The sequence below is a fragment of the Acartia tonsa genome, chromosome 11, assembly GCF_053477335.1.
Source record: "Acartia tonsa isolate MP-2025a chromosome 11, ASM5347733v1, whole genome shotgun sequence".
Taxonomy (NCBI): domain Eukaryota; kingdom Metazoa; phylum Arthropoda; class Copepoda; order Calanoida; family Acartiidae; genus Acartia; species Acartia tonsa.
This window is the reverse complement of record NC_137270.1, coordinates 449,816-476,132: the sequence shown is the minus strand read 5'-3', so window position 1 is coordinate 476,132 and position 26,317 is coordinate 449,816. Positions and strand designations below refer to the sequence as shown.

General features: G+C 32.6%; 2 protein-coding genes across 2 annotated transcripts in view; both read right to left on the bottom strand.

The window, feature by feature from the left end:
- Positions 1 to 1,269: 1,269 nt before the first annotated feature.
- LOC145332320 (uncharacterized) lies at positions 1,270 to 9,906 on the bottom strand. Its single transcript, XM_080177304.1, has 4 exons — positions 9,782 to 9,906; positions 6,024 to 6,111; positions 3,152 to 4,576; positions 1,270 to 2,578 (listed from the first exon to the last, which is right to left on the bottom strand). Exon 4 carries the CDS (start codon positions 2,553 to 2,555, stop codon positions 1,806 to 1,808), a length of 750 nt encoding a protein of 249 aa, XP_080033430.1. The 5' UTR covers positions 2,556 to 2,578; positions 3,152 to 4,576; positions 6,024 to 6,111; positions 9,782 to 9,906; the 3' UTR covers positions 1,270 to 1,805.
- Positions 9,907 to 11,398: 1,492 nt separating this feature from the next.
- LOC145332414 (uncharacterized) overlaps positions 11,399 to 26,317 on the bottom strand; it is a 35,128-nt gene continuing 20,209 nt past the window's right edge. Inside the window, exons 4-5 of the mRNA XM_080177412.1 lie at positions 20,136 to 20,885; positions 11,399 to 12,188 (exon numbers count right to left, since the gene is read on the bottom strand). Coding sequence (XP_080033538.1) covers positions 11,406 to 12,188; positions 20,136 to 20,861 — 1,509 coding nt within the window. The 5' untranslated portion in view covers positions 20,862 to 20,885 and the 3' untranslated portion in view covers positions 11,399 to 11,405. The remainder of the gene's footprint in view (positions 12,189 to 20,135; positions 20,886 to 26,317) is intronic.

Here is a 26,317-nt window from a genome sequence, read left to right as displayed (position 1 = left end):
CTCCTCCCACTTTTAATTAGAAACTGAACAAGCAAATATGATATGGTGTTATTTTAGATAAAGATAATGGCGACAAATTCAGGGAGGGAGGAGACATTGAGATGATTATTACACTAGTCCCCAAGGTTTTATAATTATGTTTTCTTATTCATTTGACCAACAACTTTGGGGATTATAAAATCATTCCGATTGGTGGGTATATTAAGTTTAGTGTCCAAACGTTACAACCAAAAATTTATATATACATAAGGGGTAATTTTGTGTATTAACATTCGGGGTGTACATCAAATTAACGGCCATTGTCTTATCCCCTTATATCCCCAATTATCTAAAAACATAACTAACACCATCTAGCGGCGAAATTTTTTTTGTAAATAGCTGATTTTAACATAGTATAAAATTTTGACTAAGAACCAAGGATCTAAAGGAATAAGAAAATGGCCAATAAATTTATGTACATCCCCAATGAAGAAACACAAAATTACCTCTTCTTTTGTTTAAAATAAGTGGTTAAAACTTTTGGACGCTCAACTGAATGAACCAACCAATCAAATTCAGTAAAAGTCTGCAAAGTTCTTAAGCCTACGAATAAAAAATATATTATAAAACTTTGGGGACTAGTGTAATAAACAGCCCAAAGTTCCCTCCTTCCCTGATCGGAAACCAGTGTCATGTAAACCAGGGTGGGAGAGGACATTGGGCTGTAAATTACACTGGTACCCAAAGTTTTGTAACAACTTTATCATCCATTTTCTTATCCCTTGAAATCTCTAGATGTTAAACTTAACTTTAGTAACAACCAGCTGCTTGGCCCCTAGCTTTTAGAGGATGGTGGATGTGGGTCAGAAAAATAGCTCAAAACTACCCCAAAACGTTTATAAAGTACAATAAAGGCGTGAAAATTGAATTAGCTGTACTCATCATATTGTGACAAAATGATGAAGTACCTATTCTCATAAAAGTAAAAATTCATTAAATATTTGAGAAATACTGTAACAAAGAAAAATACTGAGTCAGCAAAAAAGATATTTTGTTCAAATATCTTAAATTCAAGTAAGTAGCTCAGTAATAAAATAAAAATATACTTGTGTCATAGGAGTTCTTTGTAAGGTGAAAATCTAAAACAAAATCTCAAATGATTCCATATTGTCTGATCCTGCGAGAAATTGTGAAAAACAATTCTGGACAATTAATGAAAGTTATCACATTTACCTGATTTATGTTAGCTTTTTATTCAAATAAATGAAGGCTGCAAGAATTTTCATCTTTATTCATTATCTGAAAAAAATCAAAAGGTACAAAAATGATAAGTTTTGATTTGTAAAATAGAAAAAAATTTAAAACCAAATAACCTTAAATAACCAGCAAAAGTAGAAAAATAATATATACAGATTTTATAAAGATAAAGTGTTGGGAGGGGGGAAGTTTTGAAACCTTCACTTACTCCGTGATTATTAGGCTAGGTAATAAAGTAATACAACCTAAAGATAAAGTTTACAGATTTTATAAAGTACCTTAAGTAAGGATTGGGAAGGGAGGGGGAGTTTTGCCCCTTTCACTTACTATGTAATAATGAAAGACAATATAACCTAAAAGTAAAGTTTTATCCAAATGAACTATAGTTTAACATTTATATCAAGCCTAATAATGACGGAGTAAGTGAAAGTGGCAAAACTCTTCTTTGTTATTTACATTAAAAATTATAGAATATTTACAAAAGTAGGTATTTCACATAAGAAAACCAATTTTGGGTATTATAATATCAATAGAATCTTTCATCTGAATTTCATCTTCTATTTCCTGTTTTATAATTTTTCTTCAACATTCTCAGCCTCCATGTTGATAGAGAGAGGATCCTCATCAAGAGTTTCTTCTTCCTTTATCTCTAGTTTAACATCAGCTTCACCACAATCAACAAAACTGGTAGAAGCAGAAGGTGGAACTGAATTCTTATAAGATTCTAACTTCTTGAGATGTCCAGCGGATTTGTTATGTCTTAACAGGTTTGAACTATCATTATAAGTTCTTGCACATGTATTACAAGAGTATGACTTCTCTCCTGTATGAATCCTCTTATGTACATATAATGCACTTTGATGAGAGAAAGCCTTTTGACATGTATCACATGAGTATGGCTTCTCTCCTGTATGGATTCTCCTATGTTCAGTTAATAAACTTTGTCGTGAGAAAGTCTTCACACATGTATCACAGGAGTATGGCTTCTCTCCTGTATGACTCCTCTTATGTACAGTTAACTCTTTATCTGTACGGAAAGTTTTACCACATGTATCGCAAGAGTATGGCTTCACTCCTGTATGTATCTTCTTATGTTCAGTTAATGCACTTTGTCGTGAGAAGGTCTTTCCACATGTATCACAGGAGTAAGGCTTCTCTCCTGTATGAATCCTCTTATGGTCATTTAAATGACATTGTTGCAAGAAAGCCTTTTCACATGTATCACATTTGAAAAGCTTCTCTCCTGTATGAAGTCTCATATGTCTTGTTAAACTACCCTTTGTAGAGAATTCCTTACAGCAGATTTGACACTTGTTCATGATGGATTTAATTGTTCTTGCACCTGGAATAAATAAAATCTAATGTAATACCTATGTAGAATTAAATATTATAATTTCAATCCTTTTTTTATGAATAATTTCCAATACTGATTATTGTAATAGCTACTCTATAATTAAGGTGTGTCCTTACGTCTTTCAATGAATTGTTAAAAGTACTCAATGAGAACTCATCATCTCACAACCATATCTTATATAATATAGCTACTCTATATGTAAGGTGTGTCCGTCACTATCTAGGTAAAAATATTCCAGATGAACTCTATGAAAATTCTCCTCTTACATCAAATTCTTATCCAACTTTCTCTTCTATCCACTTACATGTACATGTACATAACTATAGTATTATTACCCGATCTACTTTTCATGTTTTATCAAATGTCCATCTTCAGCTTTTATTTAAAATACATACTATATAGAAAACAACCATCCCAAACCTCAACTGTTTGAATAATATTTTGATTACAGAAAACTAATTTATTTACTTTTATGATAAACAGATAGACATCGTACATCTTTAATACTAATACTCAAAAGATTCTGCTACATAAGATTTGTAATATAGAGAACTAACTTACTTTACTTTGCTACACTCAAATTTCTCGTGTTTTCTTTCTGTATTTAATCTCAGAGTCTCATTTCATTTAATATTCAGTCTGAAAATAAATATAATAATAATTTTACAAGTAACACAATTCTAATAACAAGATCTGATTAATTGAAAATAAGAAAATGAGAAATAATAAAAATTAGAGATGGTAGACAGACCTTGCTCAATAGGATAGAAAAAAAATGTATAAAAAGAAACAATTTCTATACAATTTAGTTGAAATATATTCAATTTTTAAAATTTTATCTCAATTAGTATTCCTCAATTTTAGGTTAGGGTAAATTAGTTATGTATATGTACAAGGTAGCCCCACAGCTGTTAGGGCAACATAGATTTTTGTTTAAACAATAAAGCAAACAAAGTATATAAGATACTATCTATTTACACATTTTTACAAATAAATTTTTTTTACAAAGAATTGTGATTTTGTCTTTAAAATTGATTTTGGAAAAGTAATTGTGAGTGTTACTAAATTTTATTTAAATTGATCAATTAGAATTAATCCTGTCTCGCTAAATAAACATTTGTATCTAATGACAATTAAAGGTTTATATTTTATGATGAACAATATCAATAGTATCAATTATATCTTCATCATAATTCTGTTCACAAGAAAGAGGATCTTCTATTTCATGTTTAATATTTTCCTCAATATTGTCAGCTCTCATCTGGATAGAGAGAGGATCTTCATCAAATATTTCTTCTTCTTTAATTTCTTCCTTGATATAAACTTCTTCACATCTAATTAAACTAATAGATACAGAAGGTTAGGTTGAACTGTATTATTACTGCTTTTCATCATTTCTAAATGTCCAGTGGATTTATTATGGGTTGATAACAAGGAACTATAGGCATAATGTTTGTCACAAAGTTTACATGAGTATGGCTTCTCACCTGTATGGATCCTTTTGTGCTGAGTCAAATGGCTAATTTGAGAAAATGTCTTTTTACAATGATCACATGAGTATGGCTTTTCTCCTGTATGAATTCTTTTATGGGCAGTCAAGTGACCACTAGTTGTAAATGACTTTCCACATTGATCACATGAGTATGGTTTCTCTCCCGTATGAACCCTCCTATGAACAACAAAGTGAGATTTCTGTTTGAAATTCTGAATCATGGAAAGAAAACGAAGTTGCCGGTTTTATCGTATTTTCACAGTAGCTTTTGAAGGGTTATTTTAGGTTAGGTTAGGTTAAGTAAATGTTAATGATTGCCCCGCAGGGTTAGAAAATATGCCCCGCAGGGCTAGAGCCCCCCGCAGGGGCTAGAAATAGGAGAAAGGCTACTGTGAAAAAATGACGAAACCGGAAACTTCGTTTTCTTTCCATGATCCGAAATTCTTTTTACAAATATCACAGGTATTCATGTTGGTATATCCTCTCTCAATCTCCTGAAATCATTTTTATGGATTATTATTACAACACAAAATATTTCCAGATTAAATTTTTTTAAAAAGGTAAACATAAAACTTCCATAGAATCTTTACAAACAAAAAATCAGCAGTCTATCTTGAATATCAACTTGTATGTTCACATTTACCTCACTACCTTTCTTTTAAACAGACTGATTAATTTCTATGAGCATATATGTATATTTCTGATTTGGAGGAGTGCAGAAAGAGGTTGTTGGGGGAATGGAAGTATTGCAAAATAAAGGGTGGTGAATACCCTTTAAAGTGAGGATTGATAAATTATCCTAAATATAAGGAGGTAAGAAAAAAACTAGTTTGTTTTATTTATCACTTTATATGTCAAAGGAAGATTTTTTTAAATTCTTAGCATTATGATTAGAAAAGAAAAGACCCCTCTTGAAGTCTGTATTAAAACCCTTAAGCAGGGTTGTCATTTTGGGCGGGCGGTTTTGGGCCGCCCAATATAAGGTCCTTTTGGGCAGTATTGGGCACCCCCCTTTTAGGGGGAGATAAAAAGGGGAGGGGGTTAAAAAGAGGGGGGGCGGGCCTATTTTTTGGATGATATCCTTATACTAAAATAACAGGATGTGTGTCTGTTTGTTTGTGTGTCTGTGTGTTTGTACCAAAGGATCTCGCTAACCGCTGAACCGATCGGGTTCTCCTGAACAGGGTAGCTTCTCATAGGTTCTGGGAAGGTTTATAACTATTTTGGGGGAGGGTACCACCACCCTGCTAAGAGAAATCGCCCCTACAAAAAATACACTCCCCCAAAACCTTTTTAAATTTTTTAAAATTGTTTAAACTAAAAATAAAAATGGGGTGAGGAAACCCACCCACCCCCCCCCCCAAAAAAAAAAAAATTATTCCCCCCCCCCAATTTTTTAAAACTTTTTTTCAAATCTAATATAATAATTGGATTATCAAATTTAACTCTCCCCTCCTCGAGTGCCCCTAGAGGCCTCTAGGGCCGTAGCCGCTAGTTAACTATATAAATTAGTAAGCTTTTTTGTATCTAAAAGATTTCGCTAACTGCTGAACCGATAGGGTTCTCCTTTCCAGTGAAGCTTTTATAGGTCCTGAGATAGTTTTAGGCTATAATAAGTCTAGGTATGGTTTTAGGCTATTTTATATCCTTTTTATATGCTTTTTACGACATTTGCCCAAAAAGGGTGCCCAAAACCACTTTTAGGCGCCCAAAACCCTTTTGGGCAATTGGGCCGCCCAATATCAAAAAAAGTGCCCAATTCGACAAACCTGCCCTTAAGGCTCACAACCCCCTCGATTTTGGCTTAAGAAAGGTATCAAAAATCGTAAGAGGGGTATCAAAAATAGTTTAAACAATGTTGAATTGCATGTAGATCAGAAAACAGACCTAACCCTAACTAATTCTGTAGAAATAACTTAAAGCACAAAAAAATATAAATACCTTATAATTTAAGGTAGATCTGTGTAATAGATTTCTCTCTGTTCACTGTGAATGTTAGTTGCTAGCTGACAATGATTAAATTATCAACCTAAAAAATAAACAATAGTTAGCTCTTGTTTTATAGAAATAATTCACACCAAATCTCCGCTCATTTACTTAATTCTGTTGTTCAACAAGGCTCCTCCTTCTTAAAATTAGAAGCTGAGTTAGAAAATGTTTCAGTAAAGGGGGATTATAAGAATAAATTATGGCGGGAATTATTATCATATTATAGATCAAAAAAGCGTTAGCCGTTACTTTTCGAACTTTTTGTTCGATTTAGGGAAAATAGACCTACCAAGGATTATTCATGCAAAATTTAAGATCAAAATTCGAATTCTAAGTACCTACCATTGATTACGAGATGGTTGCATTAACCCCCCCCCCCCCCCTTCTTTAAAACCAAGATGGAAATGTAAGTTATTATCAAAAGGTTGTAAAATATAAATGTACCAGACATCAAACAAAAATAATGGTAAATAGTTATACAGTAATATTTATGGAAACTTTCACACAGACAGGTGGACAAAAAGACGGTAGAAAACCTGAATTATAAAATACTTAGCTTTGCATACTTAAAATCAAAGACTTTAGAAATACATAGGTATATCCATACAAGGGTTAAATTGTTCACAGCTGTGAAATATTTTTTTTCTTATTTAAAAAGGTATTAATGATTAATTTCTATCAGGAGTAATGAACATATCAATTACTAATTTAGAGGTGTTGCACAGTTGGATGCGAAGCACTTCGTCTAGGGGGGGGGGGGCATTTTGATTATATATACTAATTTTAAACAAGGGCGTTTTAAGGGGTGGGATTATTTGATTATGGGCCTTCTAGTCCTTATCCCTTCTTCCACATCTCTTCCCCCATCCCTATTTCCCATTTATATCCCCCTCTCTCCCCCCCATCTCTTCTTCCCCATCCCTTCTTCCCCATCCCTTCTCCCACCCTGCAATGACCGAAGGGAAGGGAGCTAGAAAGCATCTTCGAAAAAAAAGTACAGAAGATAATTTAACCTTCCCCCCCCCCCCCACCACAAAACATCTTTTATGGGTGGAAGGGGATGTTATAAAATCTCAGCAGGAAGGATGAATAACCCCATTAAAAAAAATTTGGGGGGGGGGGGGGGGAGATAAAAACACTCATTTTGGAAATAATTTACCAAAAATTAACCTAATATGTAAAACTGATTTTAAATATTTCTTTATTGTATGACAACAAGGATGACAACATCTTTAAGTAGCAAAGCACAAAAAATCGTTAGTAAGATTTTTTTTTAATCTTATAATCCACAAAAAAAATTATCATACCATAAAAACCAAAGATATAAAGAACTATGTAAAAAATAAAAAAAAATAATTGCCCTTTCATCTACAGATATAAAAATCTCTTAGAAATATGGAAAACTTTGGGGTATAGTCTCTTTTGTGGCAACGCCTCTTAAGGGGCATTTCGTCGTATACCCGAAATTTAAAAGATACAAAAATAGCCAAAAACGTCCTGAAAAGCAGTCCGACCTTCATGAATTTTTAATAGTTAATTATACTCCATAGTGATGGAAATGTTAACATTACGTTTTAGCCTTCTATCTTTAATTGCAGTTGAAAAAATCACATTTCCCCCTTAGCATTACGTACTGACAGCCAAAGTGAATTATAGAGAAGCTAAAAAGTTATATCAACATATCCTACCCTCTTTAAATGACACTTTAAAACTCTGTTAATTTTTAATTAAAGGACGCCTGCAAGAAATACCACGCTTTAACTGCTGAAAGACTGCCATAAGTAGACCCAATACCCCAAATTTAAAGCCTTCAGCTTCTGTACCAAAAAAGTTCTAGGCATTTCAAAATAGCATTTTATGTACAATGAAATTTTTGAAAGATTTCCAATGCTCATAAAAGAAAAAACAATATTAAATTACGTCGCCTAGACACAAAATTATAACCTTATCTTTATCAGAAACTTAAGTTGCCGGTAACTGATTACATTTTTACAACAAAAACACCACATTTCTTAGTCAAAATCTATGAAAAAAATTCGATTAAAAATGCATTTTTAAACAAAAATCATAGCGGAAACAAAGGGGGAAACTAATACAATCTCAGCTGTGATTAGTTGTTAAGCTGATTCAGCCTTCTGATTGGCTACAGTACAATCGGTACAACACAAGTTAAACCTTTTTTTTTATGATTTTGACTATAAAAATGGGTATTTTTATTGTAATAATATAATTAGTTACTGGAAACCTAAATTTATGACAAAAATAAGCTTATAATTTTGTTTCCAGGCTACGTAGTTTAATTTCAAAGTTTTCAACATGAGCATTGCAATTCTTTCAAAATTTTCATTTTACATAAAATGTCATTTTAAAATGCCTAGAACTTTTTTGGTACAGAAGCTGAAGGCTTCAAATTTGGGGTATTGGGTCTACTTATGGCAGTCTTTCAGCAGTTAAAGCGTGGTATTTCTTGCAGGCTTCCTTTAAGTGGTGTTTCCAATGATTTACAAGGGCAGTGTGTGAAGCACACCTAAAAATATTTACTCCCCCTTTGAACTAAAATCAATTAAAGACAACAAGAGTGGCGTATTTTATCAAGTTAGGAATATAAAGTGTAGTTAGTTTTAAGGGTTTTTAATGAAAATTGCCATAAAAAAAATATGTCTCTTTGTAAGGGTATATACACAAAAAAAATGATAAACTTATCCTGAAAATAATATGACATCATATATAGTTATTCATTTAGACAGACATACAGTGTTGAGGAAAAGGCTTAGATAAATATCAACGCTGGTTCTTTTTTATATAAAATAACTTTTTGATTAAATATTTGTTGTTTACACATGTTTTTATAGAAATAAAAACAAAATATACAATGTGATGAAAAGCAGAAACCATTTGGAAGGGCGCAAAGCGCAAATTTTTTTTCTTAATATGCAGGGAGGGAGGGGTTTTTGGGCTATTTATTACACTAGTCCCCAATATTTCATATAAAATTTTCTTATTCGTTGGCTCAACAACTTTGGGGACTTTAATGGAATTTTGATTTGTTGGTTAATTAAGTCGAGTTTCCATACATTTCATCCACTAATTGTATATTATATAAGGGGTAATTTTGTGTATCATCATTGGGGATGTACAAAATTTCTTTGGTAAAAAGTTTATATTATACAAAATAAAATTCTTCCTATTACCTGGTTTGTTATGTTCAGTGAAAAAAGATTATAACCTAATTTCTACACTAATTAAAAAATTTGGTAAGATTAAATGAATAGTAACTGTCTGTTTGGCGCGAAGGGCCAAAATTTTTTTTTTGAGTATTTTGTAATCTTTTTTTTTTGAAACTGGGATAGTTTTGCTTTTTGTAGGGTAGGGGGCAAAAAGGGGCATTTTTGTTGACCAGGGGGGGGCAAAATGGGGCATTTTTCAACATTTAGGGGGGGGGGGCAGGGGGGGCGATGGCTAGGGGGGGGCAGGGGGGGCGTTTTGGTCGCTAGGGGGGGGCGATTGCCCCAAATGCCCCCTTCGGTTCGCACGCCACTGGTGTTGCAGAAAGGAGCTGTCGGGGGGTGATATGGCAAAATTAAGGGTGGCGGATACCCCATACACCCTCTAAAATATTCCAGAGGGGAGTCAAGGTAATTTTAAAATAGTTAATTGATCAAATAACATATCTGAAGGAATGACGTGGAGTGCAAAAAAAATATAAATACCTTATAATAAAAAGTACTGTATATTGTAATTCACTCTGTTCACTGTGAATATTAGTTGCTGACTGACCTAAAATACAAATACTATATAACTCCTTGTTTTTCAAAATAAAGCTTAACCAAATCTCCGCCCATTTACTTAATCAAGATGCTTAATCCTCCCCTTTTCAATCAGAATCTGGACAAGCCAATGTTTTTTTTTTTTATAAAGGGCGTGGAGTTAATTTAAAGAAAATTCTGGTGGCAAATTATTGTCGAGATAAATGAGAAATTTAAATAGGTTCAAGAAAAGATTTGGATTAATAAAAATTATGAAAAATTATCATAAAGCACTCTATAATGTTTGGAATTATATTATAGTAGGAACAATTTCCCTTTTAAAATTCGGGTTGTGACCCGTCAAAACAATTAGAAGGTAATCCCCCCCCCCCCCCCATAGTTTACCCCAGGTATAAAACTTATTTATGCGCTATTTACCCCAACCAATTTTAAATTACCCCCTCTTAAAAAAAGCTTGGATGTCATTGACAAGCATTTAAATCTGCAAGGGTTTACAGACCCTTACTTGGCTAAATATTAATATAGACAAAGATCTCGTAAACAGCTACAATAATTGGGGAAGTTTAGCATTAACCAAAAAATCGCTGTTTAGCTATTAGGATTGAAGGTAAAAGGAGTTGTTACTCCACCCAAGAGACCATCTATATTTGGATACAACCTTTAGTAATAAAATAAGGATGATAACATCCATAAAATCAAAGCTCTAAATTCAAAAGAAAGGACAAACAAATTTTTTTTGGATTTGATTATAAAGATGCCTTGCTTACAATAATGTGATTTGTTGTCCTAGAAATCATTGTTCCAGGATATACATCAAAATAACATACAAACATTTTTTGACAGAAAAAAAAAAAAAATCTGAAATTTTTCATGGTATGCAGGGACTTTCTTGTAACGATTATAGAGTTTCTACGATTCCTGAATCTTACCTTTATAGAAATCAACCAGCAAAGTTAAAAAGAACAATTCAGACATTACGGACACATATACAGACGGACGGACGGAGGTACAGACTGACCGACCCTAATTATAGAAATATTTAGTAATAAAATGAATAACCTGTGTGTTTGTAAACAAAATTAGTAGAAAACTTGTTTCTTATTGATATCTATACGCTGTGCATTTTTGTGTTTGTTGTAGATTAATCTGAAAATAATATATTTACATTAGACAATTATTTTATTTATACAACAAGATGAATAAACAAATTAATAAGTCCATAGGTATACTGGAAAACAATAAAATCATTCATGTAAATAATCATTTATATACATTTAAAGTTCTAATTCAAATAAAATGAAGATAGGATAAATGTGGAGATCCTGTAAAACCAAGTGTAAAGTAAATATATTTATAATTTAGAAACACCATAGAAAAATTTAATATTCACAATTTCGCATATTAATTGAAATAAACACAATAGCTATTTATAAATGAATGAAAAATTGCAACAAATAAATTAAAATGCAGATTTTTAATGTGAAAAATAAGATTTAGATTTTTGTTTGAATTTAGCATTAATCTTTTCTCTCTAAATAAATATTGGTAATCTATGACAAATTAATTTTTATATTTCTATTTTATGATGAACAATATCAATAGTATCAATTATATCTTCATCATAATTCTGTTGACAAGAAAGAGGATCTTCTATTTCATGTTTCATATTTTCCTCAATATTGTCAGCTCTCATCTGGATAGAGAGAGGATCCTCTTCAAATATTTCTTCTTCTTTAATTTCTTCTTTAACATCAACTTCTTCACATTTAATTAAACTAATAGATACAGAAGTTGGAACTGTATTATAGCTTTTCATCATTTCTAAATGTCCAGGGGATTTATTATGTCTTGATAACTCTGAACTAAAGGTAAAATGTTTGTCACAAAGTTTACATGAGTATGGTTTCTCACCAGTATGAAGTCTTTTATGGACAGTCAATGAACTTTTATCAGAGAAAGTCTTTTCACATTGATCACAAGAGTATGGCTTCTCACCCGAATGGGCCCTTTTGTGCTGAGTCAAATGGTTAGTTTGAGAAAATGTCTTTCCACATTGATCACATGAGTATGGTTTCTCACCTGTATGGATTCTTTTATGTCGATTCAAGTAAGTACTAATTGTAAATGTCTTTTCACATTGATCACATGAGAATGGTTTCTCACCTGTATGTATTCTTTTGTGCTGAGTCAATTCACCACTTTGTTTGAATGTCTTTTCACATTGATCACAAGAGTATGGTTTCTCACCAGTATGAACCCTCATATGAACAACCAGGTGAGATTTCCTCGTAAAATTTTTGTTACAAATATCACAGGTATTCATGATGGTATATCCTGAAATCTCAATCTCCTGAAATTATTTCTATAATTAAAGAAACAAAATATAGTTGTACAGAAATTTCTAGGAAAGGATAAATATCCATTAAACACTAAAAAGTGTATAAAACTATGAATAAAAAAGAAATTTGTGGCATTTCAGTGATCTTACGGCGAAAGTGAAATGGATATAATAGTTGCATGAAGTGCATTTAACAAGTTTTAGCACTTAGAGTAGTGAACCTATAAATGCCTATTCTTGTAGAATTTGATAATATTGGTTAGCAATGAAGATAATAGAAAAGAAAAATTAACCAGGCGGTTTTTGTTTTAAAAACAAGAAATTTTCAAAGAAATGATTGCAAGCATGAAATAAAATAATACTGTCTAACACATATAATTTTGTAATACAATAAATAACAAACAATTCGTCAAATAGTCGTCATTCTGTTTGTGTATATGTATGTGTATGTGTATGTAGCCTTGATTCTCTGAAGTTAGGAATCAGATGCACAAGGAGATTGAAGGTGAGAATCCTTTGACCAATCCTAGATTGGTAAGCTTCGCGCACAGCTGAGTGTATTCTATGTTACATTACAAGCTGACCCGCAATTCTCATGGAAGCTACTCAATTATTACATCACCCTGGCCTAGAGTTTTTGGCAGGTGTTCCATATTAAGCCACCCTAATCAATGGCACTCTCATATGGATGAGGAGCATGGACGAGGGAAAGCATGATTACAGTTGCTTGATAGGTAGGATCCTAACTTCCTACAAATCTCCCTCCTTACAACCTAAGGGCATCTCATTCTGTTTGTGTGACAGCCATATGAGTTGCGTATATCACAAGAATATGATTTTCTTGATATTTTTTTTAAAACTGCATTGTAGGAAATCAAAATTATTTCAAATATAGATGTAGTTTGGACAGGATAAAATATGAGGTTCACTAAATTCAAGTTTAAATGCATTTAAAGTTAATGTTTTTATATATTTTGTCCGTTTTCATTAGTATTGTGCACAGATATTGATTTGGTTATATAGCTCCTTTCCTTTTATGTTTAACCTACTCTATACATTATAAAGGGGGGGGGGCGTAATGACATAAGCTCTTAAACCGTGAGCAAAATGGTCTAAATATTGAGCTAGACCCTTCAAACTTGGTATATAAGCCTAGTCCTACAGGTATTACATCTAAATGGCAAAAAAATCCAAAAATTTTTATTTTTAGGTTAGGTTAGGTAAGAAAAACCCTGCGGAAATGGGGTTTTTAGGCTTTTTTTGGTCTATTTTGATGTGGAAACTTGCCTTAAATTGTTTTTTCTTAGGGTTTTAACTTAAATACACTGTATCTATTCATATGGACTTTATTTAAGATGATTCAGCAAGTCGTGGACCGACCCCAGGGGGCTAGGTGGGTGGCCCGCAGGGGTTAAGTTCATTTTTCCCAATATATTTGTTGTGTTACATCAAATTATAGGTTTTTTAGGTCAAGGAACTCAAATTCAGAGCTAAAATAACCATTAGACTAATCTGAAGCTAGCCCCAGCGGGCTAGGTTGGTGGCCCGCAGGGGTTAAGTGCATTTTTTCTAATATATATCTTGTTATATATCAAACTATAGGTTTTTTAGGTCAAGAAACTCAAATTCTGAGCGAAAATTAGCATTAGACTGACCTGAAGCTAACCCCCCCGGGCTAGGTTGGTTTTCTGCAGGGCTTAAGAGCATTTACCTAACCTAACCTAGAAACTTACTTATATTTTTACAGGTTTCTTTCTTGAATAAACTGTGTCTATTAATGAAGACTTTATTTAAGATGATCCAGCAAGTCGGGGACCGACCCCAGCGGGCTAGGTGGGTGGCCCGCAGGGGTTAAGTGCATTTTCCCCAATATATACGATGTGATACATCAAATGATATGTTTTTTAGGTCAACGAACTCAAATTCAGAGCTAAAATAAGCATTAGAATAATCTGAAGCTAACCCCAGCAGGCTAGCTGGGTTGCTCACAGGGCTTAAGTGCATTTTACCTAAACTAACCTAGAAACTTACATTTATTATTTTTTTTAGGTTTTTTTTCTAGAATAAACTGTCCATTCATGAGGACCTTATGAATAAACTGTGTCTATTAATGAAGACTTTTATAAGATGATCCAGCAAGTCGGGGACCGACCCCAGCGGGCTAGGTGGGTGGCCCGCAGGGGTTAAGTGCATTTTCCCCAATATATATGTTGTGATAAATCCAATTATAGGTTTTTTAGGTCAAAGAACTCAAATTCAGAGCTGAAATAAGCATTAGACTAACCCCAGCGGGCTAGATAGGTAGCCCACAGGGCTTAAGTGCATTTTACCTAACCTAACCTAGAAACTTACGTTTAATATTATTTTTTCAAATAAACTGTCCATTCATGAGGACCTTATTTCAGATGATCCAGCAAGTCGAAGACCGACCCCAGCGGGCTAGGTGGGTGTCCCTCAGGGGTTAAATGCATTTTTTTTAAAAGTATGTGTTGTCATACATCCAACTATAGGTTTTTAAGGTCAAGAAACTCAAATTTACAGCTAATAAAAGCATCAGACTAATCTGAAGCTAGCCCCAGCGGGCTAGGTGGGTTGCCTGCAAGTCTTAAGTGCATTTTACCTAACCTAACCTAGAACCTTACTTGTTTTTTTATGTTTTTTTTCTGGAATAAACTGTGTCTATTTATTAGAACATTATTTAAGATTTAAGACCCCAGCAGGCTAGGTGCGTGGCCCGCAGGGGTTAAGTGCATTTTTAGTTGTCATACATAAAATTATAGGTTTTTTAGATCCAGAAATTCAAAGGGGTAGTTTCACAAAATGCATTTGAACTTAATTTAGTGAACTGCATATTTTTTCCTGGTTAATTGGTTAAACTACATTTATATGGCATATAATTGAAAGAATTTAAATTTTGATAGTACAATGTTAGCGGTGGAAGAATTTAATATGCTAATAGGATACAATTTTTTAATTTAATGTATACCACATACCACGAAAAAACTAGCATCAGGTTGCTATTATGTGTTTTTAGCTCCAAATTGACTTAAAAAACCTATAGTTTGATGTATAACAACACATAATTTGGAAAATTTACCCCTGCAGGCCACCCACCTAATCCGCGGGGGTTAGCCTTAGGTCATTCTAATGCTTAAAATAGCTCTGAATTTGAGTTTCTTGACATAAAAAACCTATGATTTAATGTATGACAACACATACTTTAGAAAAAATGCACTACACCCCTGTGGGCCACCCACCTAGCCCGCTGGGGTCGTTCCCCAACTTGCTGGATTATCTAAAATAATGTCCTCATTAATAGACACAGTTTATTCAAGGAAAAAACCAAAAAAGAATAAGTAAGTTTCTAGGTTAGGTTAGGTAAAATGCACATAAGCCCTGTGGAAAATCTACCTAGCCCGCAGGGGTTAGCTTCAGGTAAGTCTTATGCCAATTTTAGCTCAGATTTTGAGTTTCTTGACCTTAAAAACCTTTATTTTGATATATAACAAGATCTATATTGGAAATAATGCATTTAACCCCTGTGGGCCACCAACCTAGCCCGCTGGGGCTAGTTTCAGATTAGTCTTATGCTAATTCTAGCTCTGAATTTGAGTTAACTGACCTAAAAAACTTATAATTTGATGTATCGCAACATATATATTGGAAAAAATGCACTTAACCCCTGCGGGCCACCCACCTAGCCCGCTGGGGTCGGTCCCCGACTTGCTGGATCATCTTAAATAAAGTCCTCATTAATAGACACAGTTTATTCAAGAAAAAAACCTGTGAAAATATAAGTAAGTTTCTAGGTTAGGTTAGGTAAATGCTCTTAAACCCTGCAGAAAACCAACCTAGCCCGGGGGGGTTAGCTTCAAGTCAGTCTAATGCTAATTTTCGCTCAGAATTTGAGTTTCTTGACCTAAAAAACCTATAGTTTGATATATAACAAGATATATATTAGAAAAAATGCACTTAACCCCTGCGGGCCACCAACCTAGCCCGCTGGGGCTAGCTTCAGATTAGTCTAATGCTTATTTTAGCTCTGAATTGAGTTCCTTGACCTAAAAAACCTATAATTTGATGTATCACAACAAATATATTGGGAAAAATGAACTTAACCCCTGCGGGCCACCCACCTAGCCCCCTGGGGTCGGTCCCCGACTTGCTGAATCATCTTAAATAATGTCCATATGAATAGATACAGTGTATTTAAGTTAAAACCCTAAGAAAAAACAATTTAAGGCAAGTTTCCACATCAAAATAGACCAAAAAAAGCCTAAAAACCCCATTTCCGCAGGGTTTTTCTTACCTAACCTAACCTAAAAATAAAAATTTTTGGATTTTTTTGCCATTTAGATGTAAGACCTATAGGACTAAGCTTATATACCAAGTTTGAAGGGTCTAGCTCAATATTTAGACCATTTTGCTCACGGTTTAAGAGCTTATGTCATTACGCCCCCCCCCCCTTAATGAAAAATGGGCGGAGTAATATTTCAATAATTTTAGCGATGAATACAAAGAAATGTCATTACAGAAAAAAAGTGATTGATGACATCATCTATAAAACAACCTCAACAAAACAAGATGTCAGAAAATTCACACAAAACTTCAGCACTCTCTCTTTGATAAAAGCTGAGAAGATGCATATTTCTCAGCAAGTGAGGGAACGATGGACTGTTTATTAAACTAGTTCCCAAAGTTTCAAAGTAACGTTTTATATTTCGTTGGCTTAACAACTTTTGGGGACTTTTACTGAATTTTGTTTGGTTTTATTATTAAGTTGAGTGTTTAATAGTTTCAGCCACTAATTTGAATCTAAAAGAGGTGTAATTTTATGATTCATTATTGGAGACCAATTTATTAGTCATTGTCTTATCCCTGTATATATCTTATAAAAATTTGAAACAGAGCAGTACAGACAGACCAAGAAATCAAGTGATATTTAGAGTAGTTGTGATATTTGGAAATGGTCGGTAAATTATTTACAAAATAAGAATGAAAACATCCATAAAAGTGAAGCTCTGAAACGTTAGGACAAAGGAACATTAAAACTTGTAGAGCGTCAGGATAAGCTAATTTAATGTATAAGTCTAAACAAAATTATAAGTAAATTTGTTGCAAAACTATTAAATTATAGGATACTATTTAATGGACATACTTACAAATTTAGGACTTGATTATAGAGATGATTTCTTATAATATTGTACATTGTTGTAATAGGAATCAGTATTACAAAAATCAGTGGAATAGGATATTTATATTATATAAAAATGTTTTGCCAAAAAGGTAAATCTAACTACTACAGGAATCATCATACCAAGTTTGAAATTGAAAGGACAATTCTAACATGTCAATTAATGGAAAGAGCTTACAATTCCAGACAGAGGTACGGACGGACCGACCTTAAATTATAGAAAAACTTTGCTTTAAAACATCAGCATTGAATAGCATAAGAGAATGAGTCTGGAGTAATGACATAAAGCACAAAATATATATGTAAATACCTTATGATATAAAGTAGATCTGTATAATGGATTTCTTAATGTTCACTTTGGATGTTAGTTGCTGACTGACGTAGATAAAATTATAAACCTAAAATATAAACAATAGCTATTAGTTAACTTTTGTTATATAAAAATAACCTCACAAATTCTCCGCCCATTTACTTAAATATGCGCGGACTCCTCCCACTTTCGATCAGAAACTGGACAAGTAAAACTTTTGTTGTAGGGTGGTGATAACATTTAAACAAAAATTCTGGCGGCAAATTATTGTTTATTAATCATTATTACATGAGTAGGTTTTTAAATGTTATTCTGTTATTACATTAAATTAATGTATTATAGATGCTAAAAAAGAACAAATGTACAGACCAATGCAAAGGACAAAAATAATATAGATTTGCTTTGCACAGAAAATATAAGAAATTAAGTTACCTTTCATGAGTTTATGCCTCTGCGGATTTCTCTCTGTTCACTGTGAAAGTTAATTGCTGACTGTCATTGATTCAATTATCAATCTAAAATTAAAACATAAGTTAACTCTTGTTGAATATTAAAACATCACAAAATCTCCGCCCATTTACTTAATTAAGATGCTGAACGCGGACTTCTCCCTTTTTCAATCAGAAAATGGACAAGCAAATGTTTTTTTTATTAAATGAGTGGAGTTTTTTTAAAGAAATTCTGGCGGCAAATTATTGTTTGGATAAATGAGAAACTTTAATAGATTTGGATTAATAAAAGTGACATGAAAAATTGTCATCTAAATTGAATGGATATCATAGGTAAGTTTGTTAAGGAGTAAAACTCCCCCCCCCCCTCAAAAAAGCACTATATAATGGTTGGAATTATATTAGATTATACCAATCCCCCCTCCTCCTTGAAATCCCTCAAAAACATTTGCTGGCCCTTGGTTTTAACAAATAAGAAGGCACAATTTCCCTTTTAAAAACTGCACTGGTTATAAACCGTCACTAATAAATTAGGGGGTAATCAGCCCCCTTCCCCAGTTTACCAAAGTGATAAAACTATTTTATAGGCCATTTACCCCAACCAATTTTAAATTACTCCCCCTCCCCCCCTAAAAAAGTCTTGGATGTCCTTGACAAGTAATTAAATCTTCAAGGATTTACAGCCACTTAATTGTCTAAATATAAATCACAAAGATCTCGTAAACAGCTACAATAATCAGGAAAGTTGGCCAAAAATATCGCTTTTAAGCTTTTAGGATGGTGAAGGAAGTTGTTAATCTACCTAAGAGAAATAAAATAAGGATGATAACATCCAGAAAAGCAAAGCTCTAAACTCAAAAGATAGTACAAACGAGTGTCAGAACATAAATATGTAAGTATAAATAAAATTGAACATAAATTAGTTTCAATATTGCTTAAATACAGGATACAGTATAGAACATATTTAATTGTTTGGATTAAAAAAAAAAAGACGCCTAGCTAACAATAATGTAATTGCTACAATAATGATTATATAGTTACTATGCTTCCTAAATCGTGCCTAACTGTTATAGCTTTCATAATGCAAAGTTAAAAAGAACAATTCTAACATGTCTAAATTAAAGAGTTTACCATTACAGACATAAGTACAGACGGAAGGACGGAGGTACAGACTGACTGACTCTAATTATAGAAATATTTAGTAATAAAGGAATAACCTGTGTTTTTGTAAACAATATTACTTTAAAACTTCTTTCTCGTATTCATTCGAATCCGGTGGATAGGAACCGGTTCTCATCCATACGAAAAAACTATGTCTAGCATCGTATTATATCCAGCTTTCTACGAATATAGAAATGTACAATCATAAGATTAAAACCAGTTTTTTAGCCGGAGCCTTCGGCACCTCGGGGCTAAAAAAACTAGTTTTAATCTCATAATTGTACTTTCTATATCCGCGGAAAGCCGTTTATAATACGATGCGAGAAATAACTATTCTTATTGATATCTATACTCTGTGCATTTTTTGTTTGTTATAAATTAATCTGAAAATAATATATTTACATTAGACAATTATTTTATTTACACTACAAGATAAATAAACAAATCAATAATGCGTTTTCATACCAAAAACATAAAAATAAGGTTTCATTAATTTTACATTATTTATTGTCGTCAAAATTAAAACAAAATATTTGTCATTATCAATAAATTAATTCTAAGTTAAAATACAAATAGCTTATTATATACACTTATAGGATGTCTTTCTGGATGTATGTATGCATGGTCAATACTATCTCATAAACGGCTGGATAAACAGTTCACTAATTTAGAAAGTTTTATTAAACTAAGAATCTTTAAATCCATATAAGCAAGGGGCGATGCTTTTAGTCATATGATAAAGTAGAGATGTTACGGATATTTTTTTACATGTAGTAAATTATGTTGTCAGGAAGAAATTCTCTGATGAAATAATTTACAACACTCTCATTCATTTACATTTAAATAGAGAGAGGATCAATATTGAGAGGATCCTCTTCAAATATTTCTTCTTCTTTAATTTCTTCCTTGATATAAACTTCTTTACATTCAATTAAACTAATAGATACAGAAGTTGGAACTGTATTATTACAGCTTTTCATCATTTCTAAATGCCCAGGGGATTTTTTATGCCTTGATAACTCTGAACTAGAGATATAATGTTTGTCACAAAGTTCACATGAATATGGTTTCTCGCCTGTATGGACCCTTTTGTGCTGAGTCAAATGGCTAATTTGTGAAAATGTCTTTTCACATTGATCACAAGAGTAAGGTTTCTCACCAGTATGAATCCTTTTATGGACAGTCAATTCACTATTTCTGTTAAAAGTCTTTCCACATTGATCACATGAATATGGCTTTTCACCTGTATGGATCCTTTTATGGACAGTCAATTCACTATTTTGTGAATATGTCTTTTCACATTGATCACATGAGAATGATTTCTCTCCAGTATGAATCCTTTTGTGCTTAGTCAAACTACTACCAGTTGTAAATGTCTTTTCACATTGATCACATGAGTATGGCTTCTCACCTGTATGGATATTTTTGTGTCTAATCAAATTACTATTATAAGTGAAAGACTTTTGGCATTGATCACATGAGAATGGTTTCTCACCTGTATGAACCCTCATATGAACAACCAAGTTAGATTTATTTGTAAAATTCTTATTACAAATATCACAGGTATTCATGCTGGTATATCCTCTCTCAATCTCCTGAAATATTATTTTTGTTAATTAAAACACAAAATACAAAATGAAACAAGGATAACAACTTTCATAGAAGCAAAGCAAGAAAAAACAGACGCCGACGGCCAAAAAAACAATAAAGAATTTTAAATTCCATATCCAAGTTGTTGTCAATAAAGCTAAATAATTTTAGAAGAACAAACAACCTTTCTAGCAACAATTTTACAGATCCTTTACTTATTGTTAAAGAAATCATCTGATATGCCTAAATTTATGCTAAGAGCTAGTGTTATAGACGTAAATACAGACAAATGTGAAAAAGCTTTGCTATTAAAAATTGTAGAAAGAAAGTAATAGACAAGGATGACAACATTTATAAAAGCAAAGCTGACAAACATGGAGTGACAGCATTTATATAAATTGTGCACAGAAAACTCAAGAAAAGATAATGTCAGATAAATTCAGAGATCTAAAGGGATAAAAAAATTCTAAATAAATTGATTTGCATCCCCTATAATGATGCACATAATTACCCCTTCTGTAGATTAAAATTAGTGGTTAAAACGATTGAACACTATGGACGTCAGAACTGAATAAGCAGTTGCTACACTTTCTGAATCATATCACAAGTATTCTAGCTACTTATAAAAGCGGGAAGTTTGTAAATATTTTACTCAACACACTAAATCGTTACAATTTTCATGAGAAATACGCATTTTATAAGGCATACAAAACGCTCTAATTTTCGTTCTATTTAACGTAATTTTGTAATTTTTTTTGCTGGTTATTTCATTTTACATATACTTTTATCATTTTATCAAAAAAAAATTTATCTTTTTTCATCATTTTTTGGAGAAATTAATGCTTAAACTAAGGGTATCTTTAAACGCAAAATTGACGCACTTAGAATTAAAAATGCGTATTGAGTACAAAGGGGGGATAATTTCAAGACATGCATGTTCCAAAGATATCTTTTTTTCCATAAAATTTTAATGTTTAGTCCAGCGGAGATTACCCTGAAAATCATATATCAATTTAGGAAGATAATTTTTGTAGAATAGTTACTGAATTTACATTTTTATGTACTCTGAAAGTATAGTTAAGATCAAAGGCGTGCAAAAGGTTGGTGTAGGGGTTGTTTACACCACCCTTGTAAAATTAAGGGGGATGGATACACCTCCCTAGGTGTCCACCCATGTCCACCCTCTTGACAAGAGCCTACACCCTCAGATACACCCCTCTATAAATTCCAAGGGGGAGTAAAGGAAATAAATTTACACCCCTTAAAATAAAGTAGGGATGGGGGTGTTTAAGGAGGGTGTATTTAAGCAAGTCACTGATTCAGATAATTCTATGCTATCTATTTTTAGGTAAATTAATTACCAGACTTTACTAAAAAAATCTTGCAATATTCTGTACAACTGTACTGTACAACTTTTAATTAGTAAATTGAGACATGAGGAAACTCTCATACATATGTAGGGGGGGGGGGGGGAGTTAATGCAACCATCCCATAATCAATTAATCCAAATTTTGTTATGAAAATTGGCATGTGTAATCCTTAGTAGGTCTGTTTTTCAAAATTTAACAAAAAGTTAAGCTTAGGGGGGGGGGGGTTAAGGCAACCATCACGTTACAATGCACAAATGGCACCTAGATTTCGAGTTTCATTACAAAACTTGGCATGAGTAATCCTTGGTAGATCTTTTTTCCCAAAATGGAAAAAATGTTGGAAAAGTAATGTCTAATGGCTGTTTAGCCATTTTTGGGCTATTTTCAGGGCAAGTCCAGCAATAATTACGTAGGAATCATCCATTAGGGATAGGTTTTAATGGGTGTTGAGCTGAAAAATACTACCAAAAATAGTGGCAGCTGGGTAAAGGCTTATAAGGATATAAAAAATTGAACATTTCCATGGAATTAAACTTTTCTTAATTAACATTATAACTTTATGTCATGGACATATTACTAAAAACACTTTTTTAATTTCTAGATTTCGCTGTCATAACAGCTGAAAACTGCCAAAAATGGCTGAGAACAGCTGTCAACAGCCAAAAGTATATATTGTAGATTAAATCATCCCGCCATGGAAAAATTTTGAAAAAGTTTTTGCCCCCAGTAAAAATGTGGTTGATTTAAGCAAAAAAATGACCCATGCTAAATATTTTTTTCTGTGATGCAATAATTGTGACCTCACGAGCACTTCAAAGTTTTTGAAATCTGCAAAAAGAATGTTTTTTTAGTTCTTTTGTGTGATCTCAATTTTAAAGATTATTACAAAATTTCAATTCTAGTATGTAAATATAAACCTGAAATTTACCAAAAAAATGGAGCAGTCTCAATTATAACATATGAAGGTGTAGCAAGAAATCTGCAAAGTCAAATTCCATTTTTGCAGTTTTTCTTACCTAACTTAAAAAAATTTTAATTTTGTTTTTCTTTTAGATGTAGTAACTACTGGACCAGGCAGTTACAAAATTTTAGCTCAATATATATCAATTTTGCTCACCTTCCAGCACCAAACCCCACTTTATTGATAAATAGACCATTAATTTTATTTGGGGTTTCCCTAAGAGTTTTTACACAGATAGTGTTCATATTTATAGTAAATTATGGCCTCAAATATTGTATTATTTATGTATGCAATTTTAAATTTGGAAGATGTGACATGTCTAGGGTAGGTTTTTTCAAAAACATACTTTTGCTTTAATGTATGTTAAATTATACCAATAACCATATTTTAATTTTCAGTACCACCAACTTCCCAGCTAGAACTGGCTGAAAACAGCTGGGAGGGGCCATTAGTATGATAAGTAGATAGGGCTTTTGATGTACCTAAGGGTAGGTATTTATGGGTGCTGAGCTCAAAAATACCACAAAAAATTCATTTGGCAGCTTGCTAATGGCCGCAGCTCAGCTGGGAGCAGCCAAGAGTAGAATGAGTAGATAGGGCTTGTGACATGTCTCTAGGTAGGTTTTTAACAGTTTGTGTAACAGCCCCAGCTGCCAAATGGATGGACCCCCACTATTTATAGTAGTATTTTTGAGCTCAGTACCAATAAAAACCTACCCCTAGACATGTCAAGCCCTATATATATACTCTTCATACTCTTAGCCGCTCCCAGCCATTTTCAGCCAGTTCTAGCAGCTGGTACAAGAAATTTTAAAAATGGATATTTAAAGCAAAAATATGTTTCAAAAAGTTGATTCCTATGAAATTAATGATAGTTTCGCCCTGAATATACCCCAAAATAGGCTAAATGACTGAGCCGCCAGCTGCACTTTTCCAACTTTTTGTTCCATTTTGGGAAAATAGATGTACCAAGGATTACTCATGCCAAGTTTTGTAACGAAATTCGAATTCTAAGTGCAATTTGTGCATTGATTACGAGATGGTTGCATTAAGCCCCCCCCCCTCCCCCTTAAACTTGAGTTAATTCCTTTAATGATCTTGATAGATATATGTTTATAACTTTTACTATATTTTACAATAGTTTTTAAAGTTAATGTTGGGAGGGAGATATATCCCAATCCTCTTTTTATAAAAAAAAATTAAAATGTAATAAATTTCTTATGTAAAGTAGTTTTGGTAAAATCTTAATAAAATCGCCCTTGATTTTAGTTAAAGGGGGCTGTTAAAAGTCATAAGTGGGGTGTCAACAAATTTAGTTGTTAATAAATTAATGGAATATAACCTGATATTATAAATTTGAAAAATATTTTTGATGTACAAAGAGATTAAAGGAACATGTATTACACTTTTCTTCATACAAGAAATTGAATCATTTTTTATTTGTTTTTCAAACACAAGGTTATTTGTGTATCTCTTGGTACAAGATACCACCATATTATTATTAGTTAAATCTAATTTTTTATAAATTAAGTGAATAAGTCTGTTAGACCAAGGAGGGTAGAAACTCAGCAGATAGACAGACAGATGGGCAAGAAGAATTATCAAAGTTTTACTAAAATAGACAATTAATTAGATAAAATCCAATAGAGAACCTGTGAATGATCAGACAGACAGAGGGACAGACAGACAGGCGGACAGACAGAGGGACAGGTAAATAGTAACAGACATTAACAAATTACAATTAGGCTATGCTAGATGATTCATTGAAATCCAAAAGAGAGGCAGTTAGACAGATAGACAGACAAGTGGTGGGACAGACAGACAAAAGGACAGACAGACAGAGGGACAGACAGACAAATGGGTATTGCCTAAAACAGTTTGGCTGCTATATGAATCATTAAAACCCACCGTAGAAAAGAAATTTACATTAGTTTCTTATTGCGATACTAAACGCCCCCCCCCCCCCTCCCCCACTCAAAGGGGTATATTATTTCTTAAAATCAATAAGTGACTTTTCAGCTTAGTAAAATTGAATGTACTTTTTATTTCATCAATTTATCTTAAATAGAACGAAAGTTATAATCATTTTATTGTCTACAAGAAAAATGCTTTTTTACACATTTACGTGCTTAAATAACTAAGATATTTTATCAACAAGGTATATTTCACTAATTTGAAACTATGAAAACTATGGTCTATTCTATTTTTATTTTTCTTATCGGAATTGCGCATTTTGTATTGAACTACTCTATCTCTACAATCTTTGATTAGTTGTTGGACCTCTAATTTATATTGTTCTGAGTATAGATTTAAATTATCATTCAACACATACTGAAAAACATTTTCGGTCGGATCCTTAAATTCACCATCCATTATTCCATCTAAAGAATTAAATTGAATATTATATGGTGACAATTTTTCATTTAAAAAGGGGATTTTATTTAGCATTGCGCAACTTATAGACAAGATATGACTAAGATCTAATGTAGTATATTTTTCTCTATAAATTCGCAACATTTCATTTGTGGTACGGACGGCGCGTTCGATAAATCCACGTGATTTAGATTTAAGGATTGAGCTGTTAAGAACTTTAATATTAAGATTATTAAAATAACTCATTATTAACTTGCTTTTGTAAATTGAAGCATTGTCGCTAATAAATGAAGCAGGTATGTCATGAACTGAGAAGTAGTTACTCAGGCAGTTCATAATAGCTCTAGATGTTTTAGATTGAAGAATATATATACTAGTATACGTTGAGTAAACGTCTTTAATTATTAGCAATGCTTTAGGGTCTTGTTTTCTAACCTTATTTTCAAAGGTAGGTAGCTCGAGAAGGTCAGAATAAATGAGCTTATTAGGAGAATTAATGGAGTTATTAAAGGTAGATCCTTCTTTTAGGCGCAAAGAGTTTGGCTTATTCTGAATACAAAGTAGGCAGTTAGCAGTTAGATTATCACAAATGAGTTTTGCTAATTTTCTGTTATTGAAATAATAATAATTGTTTACATAATTCCAGAGCCTTTGATTTCCCATATGCATCAGCGAGTAATGGATAAAGCAAATGTAAGGTAAATATAGTATTTGAGGTAGCAAAATTTTACCA